Consider the following 23,935-nt stretch of genomic DNA (forward strand, 5'->3'; position numbering starts at 1 on the left):
ACTCAATGAAAATTTATTAACGTGATAATTAGATGTGAGATAGTTGAATGTAGTAACTCCATTTGCTAACCAATATTAAAATAAACATCCTAGATTGATTTGCAGTAATATTACTACTATCACCCCTTATAAGAGAAGTAGAGACCATTGTAGTCAGTATGTCAAGGTAATTAACAGATTTTGTTCCGCCTCTACATGGATTTCTTTGACATGACAACCTGCATGTACGTCTAGTTTAATTTTAGATATGTCACAGTTTTTGTTTTGCTGAAAGCCAAAAGAAAAATCTCTTTAGATCTAGTTTCTCTTTTGCGAAACTTTCCAATAGATAAAAGGATAAGATAAAAATGTTTATGAGATCACAGTAGAAACCTCTGATTTCAGACCTTGGTGGACTTAACACTATAGTGTTCTTTATGCACCACGGTCTTGAGATTAATTTTTATTGCTTTCTCTCTCCTTGCTGAAGTATGAAAGGAGAAGCTTATCAAAGGGGTATTTATCAGTCACAAGCCAATAAGGAAGTGAAATTTATTTTTCCAGTTTATTTTATTCGGGAAGGTTGGGGAGTTCAGAATATAGTAGATTTGTTAAAAGAGATGTGAACTTTTTGCCTTGTTATTTCCTGGAGGTGGAACTATGCTACTCTGAAGGATCCAATGCTGTTTTCGGTTAATGATGATTTAAAGAATACTGTCATGAAAAAAATCTGTGCATCTTTTTAAAAACCATGTTTGTACAAAGCATAAAATTAAAATGTTTTAATGTGTCTTTGCCTTTTATGTCTGTGTGCATGATCATATTTAAAGTCTTAATTAAATCTGTCATCTATTGATAAATTAATCATTCTTGTGCTGTCAAGAGTATGCTAAGGTTCAAAGCTCCAAAAACTGAATTACTAACAGTGACTTATGAGCTCAAGTTCTGTTAACTGTTCTATTAAATGGCCTTGGTTATATCATATTTAACACATTTTTTTCTGCATCAATAAATCAAACCATTTAACTATGAATAATTAATATAATTATTGATACACTGCCACTTTACACATGACCTCAATAGAATATCTCATTTGCCTTCACCAGGGGAGAAATCATTGAATTGTGTCTAGAAAGATGAAGAAAAGCTCAGCACACAGAGAAAACACTGATAAACATTGTAGACAGAATCATGCTCCACGAGGCACAGCCTTGTGACAGGGAATGGCATATTAGGAATTAAGTTCCACACGCAAGAATATTGAATGACTTTGTAACACTCAACTGATTGATGCGTTCTTGGCCTTCATGCCAGGCAAAAAGCTTCCACAATGAATCAGAAACCCTATTCAGACACAATCTTAAATTCCTTGAGTCTCAATTCTCTATGTTCCAAGTGGAGGTGATCAAACTATATATTATCAGTGTTTGTAGCCAACGATGATAATAAAGAAATACATATACAAACATAAGATTAAAACGTTTGAAGAATCAAAATAAAGGAGGAGCTTCTAACTTGGAATTACAGTTTAGGATTTAATGGAATTTAAATGTTATTATGGAATTTGTCAAAGCAATTGTTTAGGTCTTCAGGGAGCTTCACTTTCAAATATGGGTCTGTAATTTGAGAGCTTTGACTCAATGCCAGATTGATAGCATATTTAATTTGTAGTAATTTCTAAATTCTTAATGTTCTAAGATGATCAAATTCTCAGGTTTCTAAGATAATTTATTATAATACCATGATCTTCCAGCTGCTCTGAGGGCTGTATGTATAAGTTTGTAAGTCACATTAACTACTCCAATTTGAATTGTATCCTGTATTTCTCTCCTCAAAAATAATTGCTTATTCTGACACAGATACCATATACTGTACTAAAAATAACAACCATTAGTTGAGTATTGCTTTATGCCAGTACTACTCTACATGCTTTTGGTGTATATTCTTGAAACCTTACAACGATGTTACAAGGCTTGTTTTTATTTTATGGATGAGGAAATTGAAACTCAGAGAAGGTAAGTAATTTGGCAAGGTCACAGAAAGAGGAAGATAATTTTTTTTCTTTCAAGTGTGTTTGGCCACAATACCCATAACTTTATTTTGGTCCACCCTGCGGTGGCTCATAGTGAGAAGGAGCTTGAGAAGCAGAGGGAAACGGTGATCCCACAACTTGTTCCAGACAATGCTAGGGTCAGAGGTCAAACCACAGGCCTTTGAAGGTGTGTGAACTGGGCTAACGTTCAAAAGCCTTGGTTCTCTCTCTTGTTCTGTGTTTAGGCAGCTCTACAAGGGCACTGGCTGGGGGGTTCTATGCACTCCTTGCCGGTTTTGTGGCCCATTGAGGAGATTTCTCTGAGCTCTAACCCACTGCTATGGGTGCAGGTCCACTTCATCTGTTCACAATTGCCCAGACCATCTCATTTTCTTTTCACGGGACTGCTAAAAGTAAAAGGCACAATTCAGGAGTCCTGCTGCTATCACTCTGAAAGCAGAGGATAAAATGTTTCCACGGGGTCCCACACACATAGATGAAGATTAGTCCCAAATGTGAGCTGGTGAACTTAACAAGACACTAGACTTTACCTCCGACTGCTTTATGGGAAACTTAGAATAAAACAAGACCCTTACCTTCTAATTTTCCTGTTGTAGCATAGAAAACATTGCCCCACCTTGCTTTCTAAAATCTCTTTCTCTCCTATCTCTCACATCCTGTCAATTTTTTTTTTAATTTTTTTTTAACATCTTTATTGGGGCATAATTGCTTTACAATCGTGTGTTAGTTTCTGCTTTATAACAAAGTGAATCAGTCATACATAAACATATGTTCCCATATGTCTTCCCTCTTGCGTCTCCCTCCCTCCCACCCTACCTGTCAATTTTTGAAAGTCTCCTGAGGATATCTCAAGAGAACTCTCAAGTAAGTAGTCATAATCAGTGAGTGGGATCACCCATCATTCCTCTTCTTCTGCTCTGGCTTCTTTGCCCAGGAAACCTCAGGCAGTGCTGGCATTACTGTTTCCTGGTGGCTTCTCAAGGTTACATGGTCCTACTGTGTCATACTGTTCTAAGACTGATACGCTCATGCAGCGAACATTTCTTTCCTGAGCTCATCAATCTTTGACCATCCTCTCAAATACCCCTGTTCTCCACTTCCTAGCTTGATGTTCCCAGTGGAGGGCTGCCTTGTACTCCAAACTCTCCCAGACAATTTAATGGGATACCCACTCTTGCCATTTCTGCTTGCTCTAGGGTATGTGTTGATATCTGCGAGAGCAAGCCAGAAGACCAATGATAAATGTAGACCCAGAATTTCCTCCTGCTCTTCCAGTCATTCACATCTTCCCTCCAGATATATGATAAATATATTTTGGTTCACTCTGAAGCTTTGCAGTAGCAGCCTGGAGAAAATACCTATATCTGCTTCTCCTTAACTTATAGACATGAACAGTAGTTGCATTTATTGAACATTAGCCAGTGCTGATACCATTCTGGTTTCTCCCAGAATCTCCAACACCGCTCCTATAATATGTATAAATACATTTTATTAAACAAATCAAAAATACTTTTAACACTGAAATTCAAGCACCCTGAATTCAGAAGGCTGAATAATAAGTCCCCAAATATATCCTTGTCCGAATCTGCAGAACCTGTGAATATGTTACCTTACATTGTTAAAGCAACTTTGCAGATGGGATTAAATTAAGGATCTTGCAATGGAAAGATGATCTTGTATTATCCTGGGTGGCCTGATATAATCACAAAGATTCTTATAAAAAGGATGTAGGAAGAGTCAGAATCAGTAGAAGATAATGTGACAGAGCAGATGGACAGAAAGAAAATGTCAGGGAGGAAGAAATTTTCCTCTGCCCTTCTAAATTCTTCTGGCTGGTCTAATAATTAAATTGATGTGAGATAGATTAAGAGGAGAAAGTCAAACAAAAGTTTAATAGCATGTCTACATGGGAGAGACCCAGGAAAACTGAATTATTTCACCAAAATAGCCAAAGCCCTCACCTTAAATACCACCTTCAGGTAAGGACAAGAGAGGATGTTGGGGGTAATGGTAATGGGACTTCAAAGGGGAGGAAAGCAATTTACCTGGAGATGGAAAAGCAAATGTTTGGCAAACAATATTTGCTGGCCCAGGCAGAGACAATCGGGCACAAAGTAGACTCTGATTTTTAGGCCCTGCTTAAAGAGTTTCCCTCACCACCCCTGGCTCACATTGTTTATAGATATCTCTGGTGATACCTCTATTCTAGGAGCAGGTCCTTTATCTAAATTCTTTTAGGCAGTTAAGAGAGAGGTTACAAGAAAAACTTTTTGAATCTTCTGTTTGTTAAAAATAATCAGCAAAGAGACACATTTGTTGGGGTAGGGATAAAATTTGCTGCCCTAGAAAGAGATCTGAAGAGGTTAGGTTGATGGCTTTGCTATGTTGATGGCTTTGAAGACACAGGAAGATGGCCATGAGCTATGATATACAGATGCCCTCCAGAAGCTAAAAGGATCAAGGCAATGACTTCTCCATTGACTCCAGAAGAACCTCCTAGGGCATCCAGAAGGAGACAGCCCTGCGGACACCTTGACCTTAGTCCAGTGGAACTAATTTTGGTCTTCTGACTTCCAGAACCGTGAGAGAATAAGTTTGTATGCTTTTAAATTACTGAATTTGTAATAATTTGTTACAGCAGCAATAGAAAATCCAAGTGCTGGGTACGCAGGAGGGGAATAAAAGTTCAAGAAGTACAAAAGAGAGCTTCCCTGGTGGCGCAGTGGTTGAGAGTCCGCCTGCCGATGCAGGGGACACGGGTTTGTGCCCCGGTCCGGGAGGATCCCACATGCCGCAGAGCGGCTGGGTCCGTGAACCATGGCCGCTGGGCCTGTGCGTCTGGAGCCTGTGCTCCGCAATGGGAGAGGCCACAGCAGTGAGAGGCCTGTGTACCGCAGAAAAAAAAAAAAAAGAAGTACAAAAGAAACCTAAGCAAAAAATTTTTGTAAAGGGCTTTATTTTCATGATATTTATAAAAATACGTTAATAAATATTTAAACTTCTCTATTCCAAGACAAAGAAAAATACTGCATAATTAACACGAAACAAGGCATTATGCCTAACAAGGAAGACATAAAATGTCCAAGGGATATTTAGAACATTGTCATTTTTAAAGTTTCAGCATCAGAAATGTTGACCACAGATGGTGAAACGATTTCCGTAAATAGATCGTCAGCAACTGACCATCTTCTCATCAGTGCACAAAGTAAATGTACACATACATTCCCCTACCTTAACAGTGATCTATTTATTTGGATCCCCCGCTACTGTCTCCAGCTTTTATCACCATGGATGGTACAATGTGGTATCCGGCCAAAAATAAACCACAATAGTTTTATGAATGAAAAACATTTAAAACACATCACCTTCAAATAAATAATAGTCAGCACTGAATTAACTTTGATTTAATGTAAAAATGACCTTTTAAAATAACAGTACAGAGAATTGCCAAACACATTCATACCTTTTAGATAGAACAGTAATATACAGGCTTTGAAAAATAGATAAATAAATAAATACATATGTAAATAAATAGAAGAACTCTCATAAGAAACAGGCAAAAACATTAGACGCAGTCCAGGTGGCCCCAGGAGCTATTTGTTTCTCTTCTTTCACTTTGATTCCACTAAGGCTGCAGTAGTAGCCAGTAAGCTCTCTCCAGCTCTCTAGATCAGTTGGCACTGTCCCTGTGATGAGAAAATGGGTAGTTAGTAGGACCCAAAACGTTGACCTCACAGCCCTGCACCAAGTGGTTGCTACCTAAACCACTGCTGCCCTGTGTGGCAGAAAATGCCAGGCTCTTAGGTGCTGTTTAATTAGGAATAAGGAGCCTGTGGTCACAATCTTATTATTATCTTCAAAACGCCACAACATAATGCCACATTGGGCTGAAAAAAGTACATGCATGACATCACTTAAGCCTCATGGCAAACTCCATGAAGTAGCTATTATTATTTTCCCCATGTTATTGAGACTTAAAGAGATTAAGTACTTTCCCCGAGGTTATAGGAATATAAAGGGTGGAATCTAGATTCGCATTGGGGAGGAAGGGGTTGGTCTCACTACAAATTCCCTGCTCTTCACCACTAAGCCTCAGAGGCGCGCATTGTCCAAAACCAAGGGTTCTATTTTCAGGGCTGAAGGCCATGAGAGACTGAGGTAAACAATACCTGTTCCTTAACAGGTAGGAAGCTTTTTCGCATCGTTGGCTAAATCTACTTCATCTTTTAGGAACATACATTTACCCAGACTCATGACAGGCGGATGAGGATGGAAGGCACTAGAAATATCCTTCTGACCTTAACAGCAAATTTAATGGTGAAATTATAATGACTTTCAGTCCTGCAGCTAAACCGTGGGTTTCTCTGATAGAAAAAAAAGGAGGCAGATGACTGACTCTAGTCACACGTGTGAATAAAACCCATAACTCACTTGTTTAGCATCTTGTTGATGATTTTTTTAACCATGGGGGCTTCAGGGTTGAGACAAACTTCCTGACCAGCCTTGAGAGTGGCTCTGCAGAGAGAAGGGAGAATCCACGTGAGGTCGGGCTGGGGGTCGGGGTGGGGTCGTCGGGAAGGCGGGGGTGACAAGCACAGCAACAGCGGCGGCACTTACACGACTTCCGTTTGGCCGCAGTGGGGTCCCGGGGGCGTCACCTTCACGCTCTGGATGTTCTTGAGGTGAATCCCCTGCACGGTCTGCAGGCACTGGCAGCGCAGTTCGGTGACCACAGGCGCCCCTGCGGGGAGGACAGACTCGGTCAGGGGGCTGTCCCGGGATGGGCCCCCACCCGCCCCCGTCCCGCCCTGGGGGTGCCGGGCGCCGGGTCGCACCTGCTGCGCGCCGGCCGGCGGCCACCAGGACCAGAAGCAGTAGCGCGGCGCGGAGGAGCCGGGCGGCGGCGGGGTTCGCGGCGCGGGCCATGGGGTTCAGCTCGGAGGGTCGCTGCCTGCGGCGGGAAGGCGGGCTGGAGGGCTGGCGGAGCGGATTCTGTGGCTCCCCGAGCCGGGCGAAGCCCTTTTATGCCGATCGGACAGGGGCTGGCAGCCCAGGGCCAGGGAAATTCCCCGACGCACTGGCGTTCCCGGGTCCGGAAGGAGGGTGCGGCCCCGCGGGCCTCCCGCGTAATCCGCGCCCTTGAGGAGGACGTGGGGTGTCGTCTCTGCGCCGAAATCCCTGCAGGGGGAGTGAGTCGCCTTGCAGGTGGTGGTGTCACATCTTAGAGGAGAACAGGCATCATGAGGGAAGGTAGTTAAGACTGAGGGGATTAAGGCGACGGAGGAGGGAAGCGGAGAGAACTGGTTTTTCTTTTTTTTTTTTTAAGTTATTTGTGAGATATACATTTCAAAGTCAGAACTGATTTTTCATGTGTTACGCATACGTATCTTGGGGCTTGATGATTTTATTTACGTCTGCATAAATACACTCTGTTAAAACACGTCGTCTCAAATTATTCATAAGAATGTTCCCTTATTTCCTGGTATTTACACACAAATCAATCAAACTTGGTGTCATATCATCCCGCAGTGGTGAGGGGATGACCAGGATCAAAAGTTTAATTCAGTGTTTAAATTAGAACAAAGTGTCACAATGCTACAAAGCTGCTTTCCCCTGTGAAAATTTGGAACTTCCAGAGCTCGAGTAAATCCATGAATACCACCTTTTTTTGTGTAGAGGGTGTTAATTAATCCATGAAATAAGGAGCGGGTGGTCATTTGGAGCTGTGGCAGGGAGGGAAAGCTGCGTGGGGCTCACAGGTACACAGTTTCTAGTTTTATCCAAGAACAAAATAGGTCATAGGAATCAGGAGGGGATGCCTAGTGTGAGTCGCACCCTTTGCTCATCTAAGCACCAAAAAACATGTGTTCCTGTGAAGTATCTAAGAGCTAGATCGTGAATTTAATACCATTTACTTGTTTTACGATCACAAATCTCATTTCATTTCCATGTTATATGGACTTTTCTGCTTCCAGCGATTTGATTTCCCTCTAGAGAAGTAATTGCTGTCATATTTTATTTTTTTCTAATTTCTAATAAGACATTTCAACCTGTTAACTGGAGAGTTTATTATTGTGTAGTTTATTTTTCACCCTTAGTTTTAATGCCCTTAGTTGGATTATACTCAGGTAGGTTTCATATGTGAGAGGTGTTGGGGATACCCAGTGGGAAGCAAGAGCAGGGAGGGGATGCTCCAGGGGTGGGTAGAGGCACAAAGCAGAACTCTGCTCCAGACTGCCTGGTGCATGACATTTAAACTGCCTGTGCCTCAGTTTCTCATCTGTAAAATGGAGATTAAGGGTAGTATCTACTTCAGCGGGTTGTTATGAATAAATGTGTTAGCATTTGAACACACCAGTACATATTAAATGCTATAAATAATTTTTAAATAAATAAAATAGAAATTGCTTTTTCTGTATTACTAAGCTGAAACTAACCTAGGGATAAAATCTTTGTACAAAGAGAAAAGAATTATTGAAAAAAACAAAACAAAAACTCCTCCAATATAAAAGGTTGTTTTTTTCTTTTTGTTTTTCTTAAGAGAAAAGTTAGAATGAATTTTTTTGTGTCATCTAGTTTAATTGCTGGGTAATTTCATAATTCTAGTTTTAGTCATTTCAACTACAAAATGTGAATAAAAGTAAAGATGTCCCATCTTGATTATTAGAAAAGAATATGAACAAGTAGATTATAAATAAAGATTTGTCTTTACATTTATTTTTTGTCAGTAATCATCTGTACAGTCCTGAGAAAAAGGACAGGAAATTAAAAAATATTTTTTTAAAGAGTAGGGAATGAAAGATGATCTAAAGTTTATAAAATATGAGTAACTCAACAATAATTGAGAATCTGTTTAGATATTATTGTTATTTTTTATTTTCTGGGATTCTAATTGGAATACAGTTGACGCTTGAACAACATGGGCTTGAACTGCACAGGTCCACTTATATGCAGATGTTTTTCAATAAATATATTGGAAACATTTTTGGAGATTTGTGACAATTTGAAAAAAACTTGCAGGCTAACCGCATAGCCTAGAAATGTCAAAAAAATTAAGAAAAAGTTTGGTATGTCAAGAAAGTATAGAATATATGTACATGTTAGTCTATTCCTACATAGGCATAAGGTGAGTGATATTTAATATAAAGTTAATGTGTTAGTTTTCTTCCTGTTTTATAACTTTGCTTTCATTACATTACCTTCATTGCATTACCATACAGTATGTCTTTCTCTTTCTTAATTGGGGAAACTATGTATAAGGCTATCATCACAGGTAAATTTTTTTTTAATTTAACAATATTTCTAATACTATGTTATGAATATGACTGTAATACTGTAGGCCATAAGATTGTTATAATGGTTCATTCATTAGTATATAGGCTAGGCAACTGTGAAGCAATTGTAACAATTACACTAGGCTACCACAAAGCAATCACATTGCTTCTTCATTATTAGTGAATTAATTATTATATCTGAAATAAATATGAATTTCTTTTTTACATTATCTTTCATTTTTGATGAATCATGTTAGTAATACGTATAACATCTATAGTGTTTTGTATTAAATAAGACAATATTGATGGAGGTACTGACAGATGATTCATCTTATAAACATGACTTAAACTTACAGTATCAATAAATACAGTACAATAATGTAAATGTATTTTCTCTTCATTATGATTTTCCTAGTAATATTTTCTTTACGGTAGCTTACTTTATTTTAAGATACAGTATATAATACATATACAAAATATGTGTTAATTGACTGTTAACACACTTTCCGCACTTTCACTGCCAAGGGCGCGGGTTTGATCTCTGCTTGGGGAATTAAGATCCCACAAACAGCAGGGTGTGGCCAAAACAAAACAAAACAAAATTTAAAAATTAAAAAATAAAAAGCAATAGTGTTCTGAAACCTACTAAAATAATCCAGTTCTTTCTTGTTTTAACAAGCATCTTCCCTAACTACTTGTTTTATAAGCTGAATGGCAGATGTATATGCCCAAACTTTCAACTAATACAATCACCAATTTAAAAAATATAGAGCCAACCCTAAAATAAAAACACAGGTTGCTAAATTTTATTTTGAGCTACCGTATTTACCGCATTTTGCAGATTTGATTGGCAGTATATAATCTGCCTTTAAAATCCAGAGTTGCTGCTGTATCCCGAGATGATGGAGCAGCAGGAATGGGCAGTACCGTCCTGCTCTCCCCACGCTGGCCTTGGGAAGTTGTGCCTACAACTGCTAACGCTATTTTGTCACAATTACTACTTTGAGTAGAATGAGTCTGGCTCCGAGGGGAGAAGAGGGAAGATGTTGGAGCAGTAAATCCCTGGATCCATCCCTTCTTCACTCCAGAGCGTTTCACCCAATGTCAATGTCATCCACCTGGTCCAGTCTCTAGTGCATTTGTCACTTCTGCCTGCCTTGAGCCCCTTCCCACTGCTCCTGGTTACAAAACCTTGGCTTTCCTGTGGGAAACATCTTTTCTTCCTCCCAATCTGGGTAGCTCAGGTAGGGTGACCCTGCTCCAAAGCTCCAGAAGTGAGCTGATGACTGAAAGTAGTATTGGTCAGTCCTTCCAGTTTGGGTCCAGCCCCCAGCCACTCTATAGGTGCAGGGGTGGGTGAGTGACCTAAGCCTAGTCAAGTCGGAAAAATCACTGGGGGACTTCCCTGGTGACACAGTGGTTAAGAATCTGCCTGCCAATGCAGGGGACACGGGTTCGAACCCTGGTCTGGAAAGATCCCACATGCCACAGAGCAATTAAGCCCGTGCGCCACAACTACTGAGCCTGTGCTCTAGAGCCCGCAAGCCACAACTACTGAGCCCATGTGCTGCAACTACCGAAGCCCCCACACCTAGAGCCCATGCTCCGCAACAAAGAGAAGCCAACGTAATGAGAAGCCCGCGCACCACAATGAAGAGTAGCCCCTGCTCGCCGCAACTAGAGAAAGCCCGTGCGCAGCAATGAAAACTCAACGCAGCCATAAATAAATAAATAAATTAGAAAAATCCCTGGGGTCCTTTTTGTCAAGAAATTGCTTTAAAAAAAAAAAAAGCGCTTGCTTCCTGTTGGGTTATATTTAGTAGAACAGAAGCTTAGAGCTTTGCCAGTGGTTGAGAACAGGTTGCCTAAAATGAAGCCAGCATAGAGAAAAGCAGCCTGATCTGGAGTGAGATTGTTACTGAAGAGAATTTTTGAACTGCAACACCAAGCTTTATCGCATCTACTCATCAGTCTTTTAGTTTCGTAGGTCAAATGCTTCTCCTCTTCATTAAGCTAATTTGAGCTAGGTTTTTGTTACTGACTCCACTTATGCTAGTTATCTTACTTATCTTACACCTAGGAGGGTGTTTCAACTCACATTTAATGTCTTTCTTTCTCCATTTGTTTCAGCATTTTCAACAATAATTTTCTCAGCATTTATAAGGTGGGAATGAAGTTTGGTGCTGGGGATATAAAGAGGAATAGGAGACTCTGCCACCCTCTAACTCTCAATGCAATAAGGGAAATGAATGTACAAATAGAATTTTTTTTTTTGGCCCCGCAGCTTAGTTCCCTGGGAGAGGGATTGAATTCGTGCCCCCTGCAGTGGAAGTGCAGAGTCCTAACCACTGGACCACCAGGGAAGTCCCAACAGATAGAAAATTTTTAGGAACGCTTGATAAATACCATGGCAAACCATTCCCAAGGTATCAGGAGTGAGACCCAGTGCAACTCTTATATAGAGTGGCTTTATGAGAGACATCAGACAAGTTTTCCTAAAAGAAGTGCTCACTCACATTAGTCTTAAGGATAAGGAGTTTTCCAGGTAAAGGGGGAACACTGAGGGGTGGAAAACATTCCAGGACAGGGCCAAATGGGCAAAGGCATGGCTATTAAAAAGAGCATGGGAATACTGGGAGAGCAAGTGGCTCATGCAGATGGAGCTCACTCTGCGAGCAAGGAGAGGGGAGAGACTGAGGCAGGAGCAGGTGGGAGGGCTCAGACACTGGAGGCCACGTGCCCATAGGATTCTGCTTGTCCATCAAGACCCAGTTTGGTGTTGCCTCCATCGGGAAGTCTCTACATGCACCTCAAGGTGTTTCCATAGCCCTCTTGCACGGACTACACCATGACCTTTATCAGCTCTCTACCACGGGGAGGGGGAAAGGCTAGGGTAACCTAAAGCTTCACAGAGTGTGTGGAAAATGAGGGGTGGTAGATACTGGAAAAGATTAATAAGCAGAAACCTCAGTTAAATAGAGTTGAGAGACCAGAAGGAGGAGCTCTCACACCCTGGGACAAGAGCAGAGCCCAAGAGGAAGAAGAAAGACTCCTTTCCTGGCAAGGACATGATCAATGACAATCCGTGGACTCTGTTTACCATAGCCCCCCAACTTCCTTCTCCTATCTATAAAAGTGTTCCTTTTTTTTTTTTTTTTTTGCCGTACGCGGGCCTCTCACTGTTGCGGCCTCTCCCGTTGCGGAGCACAGGCTCCGGACGCGCAGGCTCAGCGGCCATGGCCCACGGGCCCAGCCGCTCCGCGGCATGTGGGATCCTCCTGGACCGGGGCACGAACCGTGTCACCTGCATCGGCAGGTGGACTCTCAACCACTGCGCCACCAGGGAAGCCCAAAAGTGTTCTTCTTTTGCCACGTGGGGACTTGCACGCAGCTTGCCGTGGTTACAGATCCCCAATTTGCAGTTCTCTGCTAATCTCAAGTAAACCCATCTTAGCTGAAGAAATATCTGACAGTCTATTTGTGACGTCAAAAATATTAAATCAAAAGACATTTATGAAGCACACACAATATATAAGAGACTGTGGTCAGTTTTGCAAAAGACATGTAGTGGGTAAAGCTGAAATATGAACTTCACGCATACTTTCTTCTGCAATAGAGCTAGTCTTACCGTCTGTTCCTATAGTAAAGACAGCCTGGTGGTTTCAAAGTCTATGATTATTTAAATTCATTTCAACTAACTCTGAATACCAACTAATATATTAGATTTGGGCGTTATTCCAAGACTTCTAAAGAATCAATTTCAATATAAGCTTTGTATTTCCATTTTCTTAAGATTGCTTTTTAAACTTTTAGAGAAGTAATTAAATTCCATTACATGTAGTATAAGCCAAAGAAAGACAGAAATGCCAAAATTACCAAAGAATACGTCAAGAAATAGATATAGGAAATGAGGAAATGTCTCTGCGGAAATGTTTTTTATCACACTTGGCTGTGATGGGCATGAAACAGCATGATGACCCTGCTTTGATGCTTCCTGTATTGTGGAAGCAAAATTTAGGAAGTTGAGAAATTAGTTATAAACCACAGCACGCACATCAAGTACAATGATATGTTACATATTTCAGCTAGGAAAGTTACAGTCTTCATAAAAATCTTGATGATCGGAGAATATCTTCTGTAACCTTTCAGAATTTAAAAATCTGTTGATACATTCTTTATGGCTCATATATGCGCCCTTTTAGAAAATGTTATCTGTGTGTTGGAAAAACAAATGTGATTTATGCAATTGTTAGGTGAAGCATTCCTATGTGTTTTCTTCAGGCCAATTTGGTTGGTCATGTTGTTTAACTCTTCTATACTGTTACTGATTCTTTACTGCTTTGTCTATTAAGTACTGACAGAGATTTGTTAGAATTTTTAACTATGACTGTGGTTTCATCTATTGCTTCTTTTAGTGTTTCTCTATTTTGCTTTATATATTTTGATAATATGATATTAAGTTCATAAAATTTTAGAATTATTTTTGTCCCTTGTAAAATTGCCACCTTTTTATTTTATATTTTTGGCCATGCCACAAGGCATGTGGGATCTTACTTCCCCAGCCAGGGATCAAACCTGTGTCCCCTGCTTTGGAAGCACACAGTCTTAACCACTGGACCACCAGAGAAGTCCCACCATCTTTTTATTTTAAATCAACCTTCTTTGTCTCTGACTACCTCTTTCCTTAAGTCTTAACGTATTAATTTGGTCTTAAGTATTCATTCATTAAGTATGTATTCATGCCAAGTTTCTTTCAGTTGGTTTTTACATGATATAATACTTTCAATTATTTTCATTTCAAGCAATCTGGGTCTTGATATTTAAAGTATGCCTCTTTTAAGCAACATAGATTTTTTTTGTCTTAATTACACAGCCTGGTAATTTTTGACTTTTAATTGGAGTGTTTATTCCATTTAAATTTACTATAATTCTTAATATAGTTGGATTTAAGTCTACTATCTTGCTATTCTAGTTGTCCTATCTTTTTAAAAATAAACTTTCAATTTGGAATAATTTTAGATTTACAAAATATTTGTATGGATAGTACAAGGAGTTCCTGTGGACCTTTTGCCCAGTATTTCCTAATGTTGATATCTTACATGATTATAGTACACTTGTCAAAACTAAGAAATTAACATTGGTACATTACTGTTGACTAAACTCCAGTCTTCCTTCAAATCTCATCAATTTCCATTAGTGTCTTTTTCCTATTCCTGGATCCAGTCCAGCACACCACATTGCATTTAGTCCTCATGTCTCTTTTTTCTCCTCTGACCTGTGGCAGATTCTCAGTCTTGTCTTGTCTTTCATGACTTCTGACGGTTTTGAAGAATACTCATTAGTTATTTTGTAGAATGTTCCTCATTTGGATTTTTAGGATGATTTTTTTCACGATTATACTGGGGTTGTGGGTTTGGGGTGAGAATATCATGGAGATGAAGTGCCCTTCTCATCAAATCATATGGGGGAGGGGTAACATGATATTCACATGATATAAGCGGTCATAATAACCTTGAGCTCTTGGTTAAGGTCTGTCTGCCAGATTCTCCACTGAAAGGATATTGTTTTTCCCTTTTCCTTATCTCTTTTTTGGAGGTAAGTCACAAAGTCCAGCCCAAACTCACGTGGGGAGGGGAATTAAACCCCACCTTCAAGAGACTTTACTTATATTATTAGGCATTCTTCTGAAAGGAAGCCATCTCTCCCTGTGCCATCTGTTGTTTTGTTCCTTTATTCCTTAATTTTTGTCTACTTTTGTATTATTCAGGTATTTTCTTTTATCCCATTTTATCCCCTTTTCAGAGTTTTAATCCAAAATTTTGCATTCCCTTTTAATGGTTGCCCTAAAAAATTACTATATGCTTGCCACAGTATAATTTTCCTTAATACTTTCTCTAACAGTTGAAGAGATGTATCATATTCTAATTCCATTTATCTCCCTACCTATCATTTGTTATTTTTGTCATGTATTTTACTGTACAGTATGTATTTATCTCCATTGGTCATTATTATTGTTCTATAGCACAAATTGTTTGAGTTCTTAGGAAGAATCCATTTTTCTATCCTTTGCTCCCAGCTTCATTAAAAGGAAAAGAATTGCATAATTGTTTGAAAAACCACTACCATAACCATTTAATAGGCGCTCTTGTTGAAATATTGATAAAAATTTAACAGTTTATGAAGAAGTAGTTTTGAATAACAAATTGGTCAGTGTGAAAAACAGCAATATTTTATATAAAACTAGGATTCTCAAGGTGGTTGGGGAGGGTAGAGTGCCAAATACTCTTTCCTGAGTAACAGAAAAGTAAGGGAAGTAACAGCCAGAAGCAGGCATAAAGTTAGGTAGAACCTAAGTCTAACTGTATAATACCTTGGGGGCACCTAGGAGGAACCAAAGATCAAGATGAATAAAACAAAACCTAAGCATGTTATTTTTTTTTGCAAAACCTTTATTTTCGTGGCATTTTAAAAAATGTAACAATAGTTTTAACTTCTCTGTTCCAAAACAAAGAGAAACACTATATAATGAACATTAAACAAGGCATTATGCCCTACAAGAAGGACATAAAATGTCCAAGGGAAGCTTCAACATAAAAATGTTGACCACATAAAGTGAGATCATTTCAATAAATAATAACTGACATTGTTTTAAACAAGTACAAACATAGATGTGCACACACTTTCCCTGATTCTCATAGTGATCTCACTGTCCAATTGCGTGGATCCCCTCTCCCACCCACCCCCTCCACCTCTATCACAGTGCCTGGCACTTTATCGTCTCCCAATAAATATCAGTTTAATGAGGCATTTAGAACCCGTCATCCTCATATTAAATAACAATCAGGACTGAGTTAAGTTTGATTAAACACATTGAAATCTTTAAATACTAACATGTAAAATATTAAAATATGAGCTATAAAAATAAATAAATACATGTATAAATAAATAGAACTCATAAAAAATAGTCCAGCACATCAAGTCCCTTCTTGGTGTCCCCAGAAGCCAGCTGTTCTCGTCTTCATTTTCAGTTCCTACAAGAGCAGAGACCGCTCTTCAGGAAATGCCCTATGAGCTTCTTACTTCTCTCTAGGTCAGTTGGTGCTGCCCCTGTGATGAGAAAAGGGTTAGTGTTCAGGTGCTGAAGAAAGCTGCTTTTCTCTTTCAGGCCCTTGAGGCTCGAGGGACTTCTGCATGTAGACCCTGGCCCAGCTCTGCACTCAGAAAAGGTTCCTGCTCAAAAGGGGTTAAAGACCTTTCACAGGTATCCTAGACTTGACCTCAGGGAGGTCTCACTGAAAAGTCCCTGCTCTTCACTAGTAAGCTTCAGAGGCCCATGTTGCCCAAAACCAGAGGTTCCACATTCAGGTAGAAAACATTGAGGAATGGAGGTAAACAATGTTTGTTCCGTAATGGGTCAGAAGCATTTTACCATCCCTGGCTAAATCTACTTTATCTTTTAGGAACATACCCACGCTCATTTGAATAGGGATGGAGAGGGGGATAAGGACAGAGAGCCCTGGAAATACCCTTCTGACACAGAGCAGATCAAATTTAATGGGGAAATAATAATGATTTTCAGTCCTGCAACTAAACCATAGGTTATCTAATAATATTTTCAGGAGGTAGATGCCAGTATTTGTGACCAATGGCTCTAGTTGCAAGTGGGAATAAAATCCATAACTCACTTGTTTAGCATCTTGTTGATGATTTTTTTAACCATGGGAGCTTCAGGGTTGAGGCAAACTTCCTGACCAGCCTTGAGAGTGGCTCTACAGAGAGAAGGGAGAATCCACATGAGGTCGGGCTGGGGATGGGGTGAGGTCGTCGGGAAGGCGGGGGTGACAAGCACAGCAACAGCGGCGGCACTTACACGACTTCCGTTTGGCCGCAGTGGGGTCCCGGGGGCGTCATCTTCACGCTCTGGATGTTCTTGAGGTGAATCCCCTGCACGGTCTGCAGGCACTGGCAGCGCAGTTCGGTGACCACAGGCGCCCCTGCGGGGAGGACAGACTCGGTCAGGGGGCTGTCCCGGGATGGGCCCCCACCCGCCCCCGTCCCGCCCTGGGGGTGCCGGGAGCCGGGTCTCACCTGCTGCGCGCCGGCCGGCGGCCACCAGGACCAGAAGCAGTAGCGCGGCGCGGAGGAGCCGGGCGGCGGCGGGGTTCGCGGCGCGGGCCATGGGGTTCAGCTCGGAGGGTCGCTGCCTGCGGCGGGAAGGCGGGCTGGAGGGCTGGCGGAGCGGATTCTGTGGCTCCCCGAGCCGGGCGAAGCCCTTTTATGCCGATCGGACAGGGGCTGGCAGCCCAGGGCCAGAGAAATTCCCCGACGCACGTGGAGTTCCCGGGTCCGGAAGGAGGGCGCGGCCCCGCGGGCCTCCCGCGTAATCCGCGCTCTCGGGGAGGGGGTGGGGTGTCGTCTCTGCGCCGAAATCCCCGCAGGGGGAGTGAGTCGCCGGCATCCCTGGGGTACCGCCTGCGAGGGCGGCCGTGGGCTCCTGGCCACCCCTGGTCGCGGGCGGTGAGTGTCAGACTGGTTAGACCAATATAGGGACTGCAGCACAACTTTAGGGCGAGAGTTAACTTCTTTTTTTTTTTTTCTAAATTTATTTATTTATGGCTGTGTTGGGTCTTGGTTGCTGTGCACGGGCTTTCCCTAGTTGCGGCCAGCGGGGGCTACTCTTTGTTGCGGTGCGTGGGTTTCTCATTGCGGTGGCTTCTCTTGTTGAGGAACTTGGGCTCTAGGTGCGCGGGCTTCAGTAGTTGTGGCATGTGGGCTCAGTAGTTGTGGCTCACGGGCTGTAGAGCGCAGGCTCAGTAGTTGTGGCGCACGGGCTTAGTTGCTCCGCGGCATGTGGGATCTTCCTGGACCAGGGCTCGAACCTGTGGTCCCTGCATCCGCAGGCAGATTCTTAACCACTGTGCCACCAGGGAAGTCCAAGAGTTAACTTCTTCTAAAGACACTTCTGTTTTGGAGAGTGGAAGAGTTGACGCTGGAATGGCAGCCTTGTTTTGTCTCTCTTCTTCCTCTTTAAGTTGGGTTTTGTAGATTTTATTTATCCCTGGAATAAACGCACTCTTTAAAATTACATCTGTCATCTCAGTTTGTGTGTAAGAACGTTTGTCGAATTCTCGGTGTTTTAGGATCTCAAATAAATCACACTTAATGCCATTGTTTTTACCAGGTTGGGCCTGGGGGTAGGCCATTGAACAGGTTAATTCACTGTTTATTTTAAGATACAGTGTTGTAATCTCTTATCTGCCCTCTCTTTGAATTTCTGGAATTTAGTCATTACAGGAGCACCACTTTTTGTTCTAAAGGAGGCTGTGTTTTCACTCATGACAGTTACTCGGGTGTTGAAAGGAGCCGTGCGGGGCTCAGGAGGTCCATTCCCCTTTTCTAGGCTTGTCCGTGGACAGAAAAGATCATAAACATCAGAAAGCTAGTACCTAGTGATTCCTGACTTTACTATTGATACAAGCAGCAAACAGATATGGTTTTCGACATACATAAGCACTAGCTTACTAGTATATTTCACTCCAGGTTGCCTGAATTTGCCTGTTTCCTGGGATTGATTCTCTCTTGAGTATCAGCTATCAATGTACTTACATTTCAGATTCTATGTAACTGAGGCCTTCTCACTTTCACCATCAGTTCCAATATCCCTTTTGGATTAAACAGCAGATGGTTTAAGTTGATCCTCCTGGATCGATTAGGACCTCGGGGATGTGTGTGACATTCTGTGGTTGCTGTGAGAAGGACTGGGGAGCTGAGGGAGTGGGTCTGCCTCAGGAAGAGCTGAGAGTTTGTCAGGCAGTCAGGGCTGAAGTCTCAGCTGCACACTTACTTGCCACATGGCCATGGGACCACGGGGAATTATTTAATCTCTCTCTGCTCTCGCTTTCCCTCTGTTTAAGAGAGCTAATGATAGTGCCTGCCTCACAGAGTTGTTATGAGTATTAAATGTGTTAACGTTTGTAGAAGAGTAGCACATACTAAATGCTGTATAAATATTTATTAAATAAACAAAATAGAAGTGTTTTACAACCTTAATGTTATAGACTAGATGTTTGGGTCCTCCAAAATTCATATGCTGAAGCACTATATTTCATTGTGATGGTACAAGAAGTTGGGGCCTTTGGGAGGTAATTCAGTTTATATGAGGCCATCAGGGTGGGGTTCTTATGATGGGATTAGTGCCTTTATAAGAAAAGACACCTGGAGAGCTTATCGTCTCTTTCTCTCTGCAATGTGAGGCTACAGCAAGAAGGCAACTATCACTATGTGCAAACCAGGAAGAGGGTTCTCATCAGATACTGAATCTGCAGACACTTTGATCTTGTTTCCCAGCCTCCAGAACTGTGAGAAATAAGTGCTTGTTATTTCAGTCACCTAGTGTATGATATTTTGTTATAGCACCCGACCTGATTAAGATACTTACATGAACAGCAGTGGTCTATGATGAATCCTTATGTAAGCAGAAAAAATATTTTTTTTTTCAAAGAAACATCTGTTAATTTATCTTTAAAATTTTTCAGCATTAGAAATTTTGTAAGAGGGATGCATCTGTATTCTTTGGGAATCTTGGAATAGATTTTTAAAATCCATTGTTTGAAATTTTGCTTTCAATTACTTCCCACATAAAATAGGAATAAGAGTAAAATTCTTCCCAATTCATTTACGGGAAAATATTTAAGAAATGACTCTCTGCCTTGGGCATTAATAGCTAGCTCCTCAAACAATGAAAAGTATTAGCTGTAATGATTCCCAGACCCAACCCAAAGACGTGAGTAAACACCCAGGAAGAGTAGAATTTCAGCTTATTTACAGTAGCAGCCAAAATGATGAGATACTTCAACTCACTATCTGTAGAATTATCTATAATGTGACTCCTAGAACTTGTTAAATTAAAATCATTTGCTTTCAGGAAGGAATAAGAAAGACTTTTTTTTCTTTTATAATGTACCTCTTTCCATTATTTAATTCATGACAGCCCCATAGTAAGTTTCAGAAAATTTTAAGAGCACCAGTGTTATGAAGTCTATCATGATAAGCAAATTTCTTCTTGTGTTAACATGTCCCGAATGCCTCTTTTATAGGCACAAGCTATAAACCAATGCAATCACTAACTCAATGAAGTCATCTCTAAGATAGGAGCTCAGCTTCCTAAATTCCATTCTACCCTGTAATTTTTATTGTATCCTTGAGATTTGACTAATACAATGTACTATGCCTGCAAAATCTGGGGTCGTTGTTCCATGCTGAAAACTGACCTTGCTAATTGGCCAGCAAGAATGAGTGGTGTGGCTCTGCTTTATCCTAGCTTGCCTTGAGAGCTTTGCCATTGACACTACCACCCCTCCCATTTCCTAACAGCTATAGTTTGTGTATAACGTTTCTGGTTCTACACTGAAGGGAGAAAATGAAGGTGACTGAACATGCTACTATTGATAGATCCCAAGATTTCCCATCCCTCTAAGAGCACTTAGTTGAACATCATTGTTAACCTCCCCTTCCAAGCTCTACTACAACTGCTATTTCTATCTGTCTCCTTCCTGGCACCGACCTTCCTTTTTTTTTTTTTTTTTTGGCCACTCCGGAGCAGTGTGTATCTTAGTTCACTGACCAAAGGTCCAACCGGCACCCTAGGGAGTGAAAGCGTAGTCCTAATCACTGGACTGCCAGGGAATTCCCCTTCCTTCTTCTTAAAACAGAGCCCTCGTTTTCCTTTGGAAATCCTCACCTCTGCCCTTGTCAGTCCATGTGATTAAGGTGTGGTGACTTCAATTCTGAGCTGAAGACGGGGAGCTTGTGACCCTACGGCAGTGTTGTTCCCTGCTTCCTACCTATGCCCTTGCCCAAGCCAATATGGGTTCACAATGGAGCCAATGAGTTAAGATTGACCAATGAGACAATGCCACTTGTGCAGGAACAGAGGGAACTGAGATGCTCTTGCTTCTTGCTGGGATTGCTAAACTGGTAAAATGGAAACCCAAGGTCTTGCCATGACTGGGGAAAGCTTGCCTGAGAGTAGACTGCCACAGAGGAAAACACAGACCTGGCCTGCACAGACAAGATTTTTGAAGATGCTTGAGCACCTAAGTCTAGCATTGTCCTATCTAATCCTTTGACTTTCACTGTTATATAGCAATAGATTCTCTTCTCTTGTTCAGCCAGTTTGAGTTGTAATTCCATCACTCGCAGTGAAAGAGTTCTGAAAAATACCTCCGTCTTTCATATTGCTTCTAAAGTTATCTTTCTAACAGACTGATTTCTTCACTATTTAAATCCTTCCTTCCCTTCTTTTCTCCATCTATTCATTTTAAAGTTAGCACTTATGAGTTTGGAAACATGCTATGTTCAAGGACTACAAAAAGTTTAAGATTCATTCCATTATCACAAAACTTTCAGTCTAACAGGAGAAGCAGACATACATACAGAAAATTATGAAGCAGCCTGGTAAATCCCATGAAGAGTATGCCCAGGATATGATAGGAGCATAGCGGTGGGATACCTGACCTTTTTTCTGAAGGGGGTGGGCCAAACTCTCAGAGAAGAACTTCAGAGAACCTTCTCTGGAGGGAAGGTGCCTCTTGAGTTGAGTCTTAAAGGATGGATGAATTTTTCCCAGGTGAACTGGGAGATCAAAGGATAGAGGATACATTCCAGAAAGAGATGACCAGATGAACAAAGCCATCAAGGCTAGAATGAGTATCATGTCTACTGGGAGCAGCCAGCAATTCATGTATCTGGAGCTAAACCTGTGAGGCAGGGAGAGGGGGGAGAGATGGAGGCAAGACCTGGTCACTGAAGGCTGTGTGTAGCCCCTATCTGTTGTTCAGAAACCAGTTCATATGTTACCTCCATTAGAATGCTCTTAAATCCATCTCAAGGTGTTTCCATGACCTATGTGCACAAATTCACCAAGTACTAAGTGGTGTGTGGGAAGGTCAGAGTAAATAAAAGGTTCAGGATAAGACAGAAAATGAGGAGATAGTTGATATTCAATTCAGTAGACCTTTATTAACACCTACTGTCTATAAGGTGCTAGGACAGGATTTATAAGAGATGCAAACTTGGATAGACTCCAAACTCTTAACTTGACATTCATTAATATCTATCCAATATACTCCCCTCTGCATGTTAGGTAACTTCAGTTGTTGTTATATTTATAGTAAAGATTTGGATGATTTGAGCAATTTGCAACAATTTAAAATGATTTCAAGTTACACTAAGTACCCTTCAAAAATATTGGCTTTGGGCAATTTTTTAAAGATTTTAAAAAATTGCTTCAAATTAGGTTTTCATCTTTATTTTCTTAAAATTGTTTCCTAAATGTTTATGGAAGTAGTCCTGATTAAATAAATGCTACCATGTTCAGATAACGTAACATGAAGAAACAGTGCTATGACAACTTTAGAAAAGGGAACTCAGCACAGAGAAAAGGGAAACTTCTCCATGGAAATACATAGTTTACGTTATAAGATGTTTTTGGAGAATAAAATCATGATGACTATGGTTTTATGGAAGCAAAATTTAGGAAGTCAATAGATGAGTGTATAAATCACAAATAAAAGTATCACACACGTGGTGTCACAATATGGGTTTTAGCCAGAAGAATTATGAATAAAGAATCAAAAACTTGATTTTTAAATGTTGTCAATAGTATATTTTCCAATGATTTTTTTACTGCATTCCACATATTTTTTTCATCAGAAATACTTTTATTTTTGATTTTAGTCTTCTTGACTCTGTCCATTTGTACATGCATTGTTTTTAAAGAGGCACACAGAACATATGTCACAAGTAACTGAAGCCTTATAAAAAAAAAATAAGCAAAATAAAAGCTCTGTGTGAGGGGATGGCAATGGTATTAGCATTTATTTGGTACTTGCAGAAGCCCAGGAAAGAAGACAATACATGGCCAGGGCAGGAAATAGCCACACTTATTACTTGAGGCTGGAATGGATAAATAGAAAATCAGGAATAGATCTTATTCTCTGTTTTTCCTGTACCATGAGATCTCTTGTTACAGCTTTTCTCATGGTATCTGCTTCATTTTTATCCATTCTGCATTCCACCAGCTTATAGCCAACCTAAACATTTTTACTTCTTTCAAAGTCCTGAAAACAGTTCTCATATGATTATTATGAAAATCAAATAAGTTCACATTTGCAAAATGTGCTTGAAAGTAAATTCTATATAAAATATTGTTAAATAAAGGAAAATAATAAAATGACAAAAATTAAGAATAGCTTTTAAAAGCAAACGGAAAATAAGTCATGCATGAATTTCTACTTCCATAGTTGAGGTTAAGTGATCAGTTTTATTGATTGCTTAAATTTAGCAAATGCGATCAGGCTGGGGTAATTATTTCTCAATATCAACAAAGTAAAAGGAGAAAAAGGGGAAGATACAGAGATTTTGAGGATGAAGGGAGATGAGTTTAGATGTCATCACAGTAAAGTAGGAGGACAGAGCAGGCTGAGTGATCAGGGCTAACAACAGAGCTGGGTGTTTGAGGGAAATTGTGAGGATTTGGAACAACAGTTTCTGAAAGTGCAAAGGTAGTTGATCTTTTAATTTTTTTCGATTTTTGACCACTATTTTATGTTTTTTTTTCTTTAACATC

At 40.6% G+C, this 23,935-nt stretch overlaps 2 protein-coding genes across 3 annotated transcripts; both read right to left on the reverse strand.

Annotated features, from left to right (window-relative positions):
• Nucleotides 1-5,421: 5,421 nt before the first annotated feature.
• On the reverse strand, nucleotides 5,422-7,039 carry LOC132519790 (growth-regulated alpha protein). Its single transcript, XM_060148022.1, has 4 exons — nucleotides 6,868-7,039; nucleotides 6,650-6,773; nucleotides 6,464-6,547; nucleotides 5,422-5,718 (listed from the first exon to the last, which is right to left on the reverse strand). Exons 1-4 carry the CDS (start codon nucleotides 6,956-6,958, stop codon nucleotides 5,703-5,705), a joined length of 315 nt encoding a protein of 104 aa, XP_060004005.1. The 5' UTR covers nucleotides 6,959-7,039; the 3' UTR covers nucleotides 5,422-5,702.
• LOC132519789 (growth-regulated alpha protein-like) lies at nucleotides 5,422-17,565 on the reverse strand. Of its 2 annotated transcripts, none has more exons than XM_060148021.1 (4): nucleotides 17,395-17,565; nucleotides 17,177-17,300; nucleotides 16,992-17,075; nucleotides 5,422-5,718 (listed from the first exon to the last, which is right to left on the reverse strand). In XM_060148021.1, exons 1-4 carry the CDS (start codon nucleotides 17,483-17,485, stop codon nucleotides 5,703-5,705), a joined length of 315 nt encoding a protein of 104 aa, XP_060004004.1. In that variant the 5' UTR covers nucleotides 17,486-17,565; the 3' UTR covers nucleotides 5,422-5,702. The 2 variants fall into 2 exon arrangements, with proteins under 2 accessions (XP_060004004.1, XP_060004002.1); XM_060148019.1 differs by lacking the exon at nucleotides 5,422-5,718 and adding an exon at nucleotides 15,741-16,413 and having other exon boundaries at nucleotides 17,395-17,561.
• Nucleotides 17,566-23,935: the final 6,370 nt, after the last annotated feature.

This window comes from Lagenorhynchus albirostris, chromosome 4, assembly GCF_949774975.1.
Source record: "Lagenorhynchus albirostris chromosome 4, mLagAlb1.1, whole genome shotgun sequence".
NCBI classification, from domain to species: Eukaryota; Metazoa; Chordata; class Mammalia; order Artiodactyla; family Delphinidae; genus Lagenorhynchus; species Lagenorhynchus albirostris.

What these genes read in the sequence shown, in the direction of transcription:
- LOC132519789 (XM_060148021.1), bottom strand. Translation starts at nt 17,485, where the DNA reads ATGGCCCGCGCCGCGAACCCCGCCGCCGCCCGGCTCCTCCGCGCCGCG. An exon ending in CGCCGGCCGGCGCGCAGCAG is followed by an intron (nt 17,301 to 17,394) that starts GTGAGACCCGGC and finishes TCCTCCCCGCAG; the next exon opens with GGGCGCCTGTGGTCACCGAA. An exon ending in TGCGGCCAAACGGAAGTCGT is followed by an intron (nt 17,076 to 17,176) that starts GTAAGTGCCGCC and finishes TTCTCTCTGTAG; the next exon opens with AGCCACTCTCAAGGCTGGTC.
- LOC132519790 (XM_060148022.1), bottom strand. Translation starts at nt 6,958, where the DNA reads ATGGCCCGCGCCGCGAACCCCGCCGCCGCCCGGCTCCTCCGCGCCGCG. An exon ending in CGCCGGCCGGCGCGCAGCAG is followed by an intron (nt 6,774 to 6,867) that starts GTGCGACCCGGC and finishes TCCTCCCCGCAG; the next exon opens with GGGCGCCTGTGGTCACCGAA. An exon ending in TGCGGCCAAACGGAAGTCGT is followed by an intron (nt 6,548 to 6,649) that starts GTAAGTGCCGCC and finishes TTCTCTCTGCAG; the next exon opens with AGCCACTCTCAAGGCTGGTC.